Source organism: Populus trichocarpa, chromosome 6 (assembly GCF_000002775.5).
Source record: "Populus trichocarpa isolate Nisqually-1 chromosome 6, P.trichocarpa_v4.1, whole genome shotgun sequence".
Taxonomy (NCBI): domain Eukaryota; kingdom Viridiplantae; phylum Streptophyta; class Magnoliopsida; order Malpighiales; family Salicaceae; genus Populus; species Populus trichocarpa.
In genome coordinates, this window is record NC_037290.2 from 16,138,626 (window position 1) to 16,146,374 (window position 7,749).

At 32.8% G+C, this 7,749-nt stretch overlaps 1 protein-coding gene across 1 annotated transcript; it reads left to right on the plus strand.

The window, feature by feature from the left end:
• Nucleotides 1–4,389: 4,389 nt before the first annotated feature.
• On the plus strand, nucleotides 4,390–6,176 carry LOC18100471 (spermidine hydroxycinnamoyl transferase). Its single transcript, XM_006381713.3, has one exon. The coding sequence runs from the start codon at nucleotides 4,565–4,567 to the stop codon at nucleotides 5,921–5,923; it is 1,359 nt and encodes a 452-aa protein (XP_006381775.3). The 5' UTR covers nucleotides 4,390–4,564; the 3' UTR covers nucleotides 5,924–6,176.
• The last annotated feature ends 1,573 nt before the right edge of the window (nucleotides 6,177–7,749 follow it).

Here is a 7,749-nt window from a genome sequence, read left to right on the forward strand (position 1 = left end):
TGTTGTGAAGTATAAAGAGACTATAATAGCAAGTTTCTGAATGATTTGAATAGAGAGATAACTAATGTGGTTCAATTACAACATTATATTGAGTTAGAGGATATTGTTAATATGACTACCAGGGTAGAGAGGTAGTTGAAAAGAAAGGACACTACAAGCCAAATGGGTAATTCAAGTTCTTTTTCAATTTTGAGGACAAATTATAGAAGAGAGGGGGTTGTCCCTTTAAATCCCAATACTTTAGGAAGCACAGTTGAACCACCTAAGCCTACAAAGAAGGATTCAACCACTACTGTCCAAGGTAAAACTAAAACTCAAACTAATTATAATCATGATATTAAGTGTTTTAGGTGTTTGGAGAATTGATATATAACTTTACAATGTCTAAACAAAAGGGTTATGATTATGAGATAACATTGGGAGATTAAATCCAAAGGTGACAAATCTGAGGAGGGTGAGATGCCACTACTTGAGGATTGTAATGATGTTGAGTATCTAGTTGATGGAGAGGCTTTGGTGATTATGAGGTCACGTAATATTCAGATTAAGGATGATGATGTGAAACAATATATGGATAACATCTTTCATACTAGATGTCATTTAAATAACAAAGTATGTAATATGATTATTAATAATGAGAGTTGTGCTAATGTTTCTAGTGCTACAATTGTTAAAAAATTGAGTCTAAATATTATTAAGTATGAAAGACCTTATAAACTTTAATGGTTGAATGCATGTGTTGAAGTAAGAGTTACTAAACAAGTTTTGATTTCTTTTTCAATTGAGAAGTATAAGGATGAAATTTTATGTGTTGTGGTTCCTATGAATATTACTAATTTATTATTAGTGTGTCATTTTTGTGTGATGCGGTTCCTATGAATGCTACTCACTTATTATTAGTGTGTTATTGACAATTTAATAGAAAAGCCAAACATGATGAGTTTAAGAACAAATATTCTATTGAAAAAGATGGGAAGACATTCACACTTGTATCAATAGTACCTAGATAAATTTATAAAGGTAAATAAGAAAGGTGAAGCTAAAAGTTCAGTACAACCATGTAAAGATGTGAGGAAGAGTAAAACAAATGAGAGTATTAAGATAACATATTTGGCCAAGGTATAGACAAATAGGGTTTTAGTTGAGAAAAGAAAGAAGAAAAGAGAAAAAGAAAAAAAGGTGAGAAAAGAAGAGTGTGGAGAAAATAAAGAAAAAAAAAGGAAAATAAATAAGCATATTTTAACACTAATGAACTTGATACTTGTTTTTGGTCATGTTTTTTCCTTTTGTTTTCTTGGTTGTAAGATTATGAGGATGTATTGCCCATAAATGGTGTTCATATTATTGATTTAAGGAAGAATCCTTTTGAGGAGAGGGAAAATAATACGAGTCAACAAGCATCACCGAAGGATTCATTAGAGGTGCTAATTAGGCCCATTACAAGATCTAAAACTAAAAGGATCCAAGAGGAATTGGTTGTACTGATTATGGATATTTGGGTTAATAAATTGCTAATCTACCAAACTAGATATTTGTGTACTATTTGGGACATATCTAGATCTATATGTTGAATTTCAATGTGATTATAATTGGTTTGAAAACTAGACATCTCAATCTTTCCATACATATATAGTAGGCCTAATAATTCATCTAAATAAGAGAGAACAAAATGTTTGAAGTCAGGCTAGAAATTGTTATACAAGTTTTGCTATTTGTTTCCTTTTAATTTATGAACTTCTTATTTAGCAAGAATTCCTTTTCTACAAGGAAAGCATATGTGGTGTTGTTACCTAATTTTTTGACCCTATTTTTAATTTTTTTAAAACTAAAAAATAGCAAAACAAAATAAATAAAAAAACCCAAACAATATGTTCTTGCTGTCTTTGTATCATTTTTAGCATTTTCAACATCTTTTCGAAAGAATTTAACATTAAAAAATCTAATTTCGAAGCGTTTTAAATGCGCTCATATAGTCTACTTTGATGTTGGGTTTTTTTAAAAAAACTCAAAACATAAAAAAAAAAGAAAAAAGAAAAAAAATGCATTTATGATTGTAGTGGTCTACTTGTAATTGTGAAAGGGAAAATATCAATTTTAAAATTAGATACCCTCTCACAAAGTAACCTAAATTTTAATCAAATGGTCCATAATCAATATAGTTAATCTAATGGTCCATATTTCTTTGCTTTGCCTCCAAATTGTTCCTACAAAGCAACAAAAATCAAATGAGTGATAAAGAATATTTAACTCTAAACATTTCACCATTCTAGACCGAATTCTTGATTGAGAAAACCAGGGTTTGTTCATTATAACAAACCCGCCATAATAGGATGATAGAAGCATCATCAGATTATAACAGATAAAAAGAAAAAATTTAGGGGTTCTAGCAACCTATATTAGGTAAAACGTACTAATGGTGCTAATACCATTATTTTACGCAACTAGTCAATTTCCTAGAATCTCTAAAAGACCAGTTAGGGGTGCCAGTAACCATAATATTAGGTGATGAATCCTTTATCAAACCCAAGACCATTCCAGAACACCACCCAGGAAATGTCGCCGCGACGCCACGCCCCCACGAAGAGGGTACGATAAGATAGCGACTCCACTAGGGAGCTTTGAACTAAGCTTTGTTTTGTTTGTTCATGCTATGATAAGATTGATGTATGTTAATTTTTTTTTTACAATGAATGATTTACTTTGTTTAAGAGCTTTAACATGTATCCTTTTTACATCTTGTCATGCAAAGGTATTCATGCATCACTTATATTATTTGTGAGGGCACACATTGAAAAACTTTAAGTTAAGTGGAGGACTGACAGTTTACCTTATGACTTTTAGTCAATGTTTAAGCTTGTGTAAACTCCAACTCTTCATTGAGTGCTTAGACTAGTAATGATTGGTACACATGTTATCCTATTACCTACTAAGCCCCCTCATATTGCCTTCACGAGAGTGATCACTAGGATAATAAAAAACCTTTTTTAGAGATCAAGTAGTAAACTTACCCTTTGTCTCACATAAAAGAATTATAACCTATCTTTAGGGTGTATAATCCCTACACATGTTTTGCATCAAGGCAAGCCCTACATATAGTATCTTGAATTCAGGACTTGCAAGTGACACAATAGCCGTCGTTTAGGAAATTGTCGATGTAGAGTTGAGGTAAGAATCAAAATTTTTGTTCATCATACAAGAGTAACAACCATGTATCATCCTTTGAAGGACAAGTTCATCATATAAATACTTGCTCATACATTTAACATGCATGTTCATAGGTTAAAATATAGGTCCTCCAAATCTAGTTTTTCCTTAAAGAGTCAAGAGTTGTCAATGTCTGGTGATAAAGTATTTACATTGGTATTTCCGTCAGAATATAATGACATGTCATATCATCAACAAAATTCTCAACAAAATATTTATTGATTTTTTTTATTTTATTACTTTGGTAATTATTGACAACACAAATTCTATCATTAACTCGAGCGGTAAATATAGATGAAAATTTACTTGTCACTTTGTGTGTGTGTAGAATAAACTAAAAGAATTGGGTGAAATTAACTATTCAATTCACTATTTATAAAGACTCCTTTCACAATGAATTTCATTGTTCATTTCTATAATATATTTTTTTTTTTATTTTTGATTTTGTTTTTGCAGTATGATCTTTTCAAGTTATATTAGCATGATTTTATATGTCAAAGATATTTTCTTACTTTGCATACTTTTTTATATACAAAGTGTTGAAAAATATTTTGATGTTAAATTAAAGATGGATTATGTGAAATGATATTTTAGATTGTAGTTAAATTGGGTTTGATTTAAATTAAGATTCTATGTTGTGGGTTGGTTTATTTAGCTGAAAAATGAACCAATTTTCAACCCGTCAAATATTTTTGTTACATATAATTATGATTCCATTTGTCATTTAGTGAACAACTTAGCATACATTTTATACTTACTTGATCCGGTTCAAAAAGGTTAAACAAATTTATTCGGTAAAAAATAAAGTTTGTATAATTGACAAATAACAACACAAAGTTCATGTACTAATTAATTAATAACTCAATTTTCGATTGGTCAAATGTTTTGGCTACCTGGGTTTCAAGGAAAAAAAATTATTGATTTTTAAATAATTCTACACGATTTATCCCTTGCTTGTAAAAATTCATTCAAGTCGCTATATTTTTCTCATGCACTGCTCGCTCTTTGTAAGTCGTCACTACTCTTCCTTCACCAACTGACCCTCTTTTCAGGGCTTATCCGTGCACAATCCAAACCTCACATGCATGCCTTTCCTCTCATTTGCTTGAAAAGTTGAAGAATTTGGAAAAAAAATCATCCATTCCCTGGGAACTGCATGAGAACAACATTTATTTTTTTAATTTCTTGAAGGTGTTGATGGACTCTCCTTAGGATCGGACGTTTCGAGGGAACTACTAGACTCACGAAAAAATCATTTCAACAAAGTATCTTCATTTTTTTTACTCTTGACCATGGCTTTTAAATACAACTTATTGTAGCATTCGTAACTCTCACTCTTATAATAATAATAATAATAATAATGGTGGTGGTGGTGGTGACAATCAAAGGCTCTTATATAGTGAAACCTGCCAAACCAACATGGACCGGCCGCGTTTCCCTTTCTGAGTTGGATCAAATTGGAACAATAATGTATGTTCCCACTATCTACTTCTACAAACCATCGCCAAACTGGCTAACACCATCCAATGATGTCGTCAATGACCTTAAAGATTCATTGAGAGATGTTTTGGTGCCATTTTATCTACTAGCTGGCCGTTTACACTGGATAGGTCGTGGCCGCCTCGAGCTTGAGTGCAATGCCATGGGTGTTATGTTCACTGAGGCTGAATCTGAATCCAAGCTTGAAGATCTTGGCGACTTCCTACCGTCTTCAGAGTACAAATACCTAATCCCAAATGTTGACTATACCGTTCCAATACATGACTTGCCTCTATTATTAGTGCAACTCACCAAGTTCCAATGTGGTGGTATTAGCCTAAGTTTAACAATATCTCATGCTGTTGTTGATGGGCAAAGTGCTCTTCACTTTATGTCAGAGTGGGCAAGAATCGCCCGTGGCGAGCCATTAGGCGTGGTTCCTTTTCTTGACCGAAAGGTCTTGCGAGCTAGGGATCCTCCAATAGCTTCACAGTTTCACCATGCGGAGTTTGATCTTCCACCATTACTATTGGGGCAGTTGAATAACGCTGAAGAGAGAAAAAAGAAGGCAACTGTAGCCATGTTGAGGCTAACCAAAGTTCAGGTTGAAAATTTAAAGAATGTGGCAAATGAGGAAAGAATCAGTACAGATAGTGGTCGTGGTTATACTAGATATGAGACCTTGTCTGGACATGTTTGGAGGTCTGTTTGTAAGGCTCGTGGACACAACCCAGAGCAGCCAACTGCTCTAGGTGTTTGTGTTGATTCACGTAAACGGATGCAGTCACCTTTGCCTGATGGTTACCTTGGCAATGCTACTCTTAATGTGATCGCGGTTAGTCACGCCGGTGAGCTCATGTCAAAGCCCTTGGGATATGCCGCAAGAAAGATAAGGGAAGCAATTGAAACGGTGACAAATGCGTATGTGAGATCTGCGATTGATTTCTTGAAGAATCAACCAAACTTGACAAGGTTTCAAGACATTCACGCACTAGGAGGCACTGAAGGGCCCTTCTACGGGAACCCAAATATCGGGGTGGTTAGTTGGTTAACCCTACCTATTTATGGCCTTGATTTTGGGTGGGGAAAGGAGATTTATATGGGTCCAGGAACTCATGATTTTGATGGGGACTCATTGCTTCTGCCAAGTCCTAATGGAGACGGGTCTGTAATATTAGCAATATGTTTGCAGGTGGCTCATATGGAAGCTTTTAAGAAATACTTCTATGAAGATATATAAAACAATCCAGCTCTAGCGCAAGAAATAATAGCAGTATAACTAGAGATCAAGAAGAAGTAATCAAGAAAGAGAGAATGACTAATGGATATGTTTACTTTATTACTATATTTTGATAAATATTGATAATTTGATGTGTTCTTGTATTAATAATGAGATGTTCAAGTTAAGGTTATTGCCTCATTACTAGTGGAACAATTGATTTTATTACTTTATTACATTGGTATCAAAGCTTTTAATGTTGTTTTCGAAATGATAATGAATTAACAACGAGTGTTTTAATGGTCAGGTATGATGTATGGTAACTCATTGTAAACACCTTCAGATGAAATGTTGCCTCTTGGCATGAGGATTAAATCAAGAAAATTTGTTATTAAACGGATTTGTATGATTTTTTATTCAAAGTTTATTCAAATGATAAATGGATGATTTTGTAGACTTGTAACTCCAATATACTTCATTGTTGTTGTTAAATTACAAAAATAAAAACAAACTAAATCTGATATCAAAATTATTATGCTATCAGATGCAAAACATTGTGTACAACAATATTGTTTCACTTTATTTTTTTTAAATGATCCTTGGAATTTGTTTAATTTGATCCCTAGACTTTTTTTTAATTTGTTTATTTAATGTCACTTTTATTTGGGAATATGTTTTGTGTTTTGCTTTGGCTACTTAGGTTAGGGCATTTAGCATTGGGGAAAAAAATTATCGCTCAATTGATGCTTAATTTGAAAAATCAAATAAAATTTTATTGATTTAGAACAATAAATATTCAAGGACTGAATTGCATGAGCATGAGAAAGGTTCAAAAATTTATTTAGTCACCTATTAATTTTTATTTTTATTTCAATTAAATCCATTCACATTGTGTTTATTTGGGGTTAGACATAACCCTTTTTTTGGTTGCCTAGATATTAGGATCTTTCGATGTCGAGAAAAGATTTTGGTGCATGGTTGATACTCGATTTCATAAAATAAAATAAAATTTTATTGATCTAAAATAATTAAGGCTTAAGGGATCAAATTTCAAACTCAAACAAATAAGAAAAACTGGGCTAAACGAGCATGGACAAACTTGCTGACGCTTGCATTGCATGCACCAACACTTGAAGGACGCTGATACACTTTAGTGGTGTGTGCAACTTTCTCTAGTGGTTGAACATCACCTTCTTTGGTGGCATTGGAAGCGACTCAATAAGTTTTTTCCATTGGGGCAGCACATGTCAACGAGTGGGCGGTGGTAAGGATCCAATGACCTTTTCTTTTTTCTCCTCCCTTTCTTCTCTCTCCTCTCCTTGATTTTCATGCTGAATTTCCAAATTTGCAAGGTGTCCTGTTACATTTTTTTTTTGTCAATTTTAGTCATCTTTTTATCACTATTTGTTTTTTTAGGTCCTTTTTTGAATTGATATTTTTTCAATTTCATCATTCAATATTGTCTTATTAGGGATTGAGTTTTGTGATTTTTCTCGTTTGACTTCTATAAGATAATCACAGCCTCATGCCCTGAGTTATGGGTTCAGAAGGTTCCTAGCCTCATGCCCTGAGTCACGTGTTTAGAAGGTTAACACAAGTTAACTTTGGTCAATTTTCTTACTTTTTTAAAAAAAAGTATTTTTTTTTAATTTCATTCTCTAATATTAGGCTGATTTAGGATTGGACTTCATGAGTTTTTTTTCCTATAGGGTTATCCCAATTTCATTACCTAGATTGCAAATTCAGGGAGTTAGCACGAGATGGTTTTTTATTTTTTTATTTTTTAAAGTTGATTTTATTTTCTATTTTTGTCATTCGATATTAGGTTTGTTCGGGAATTGAGCTTT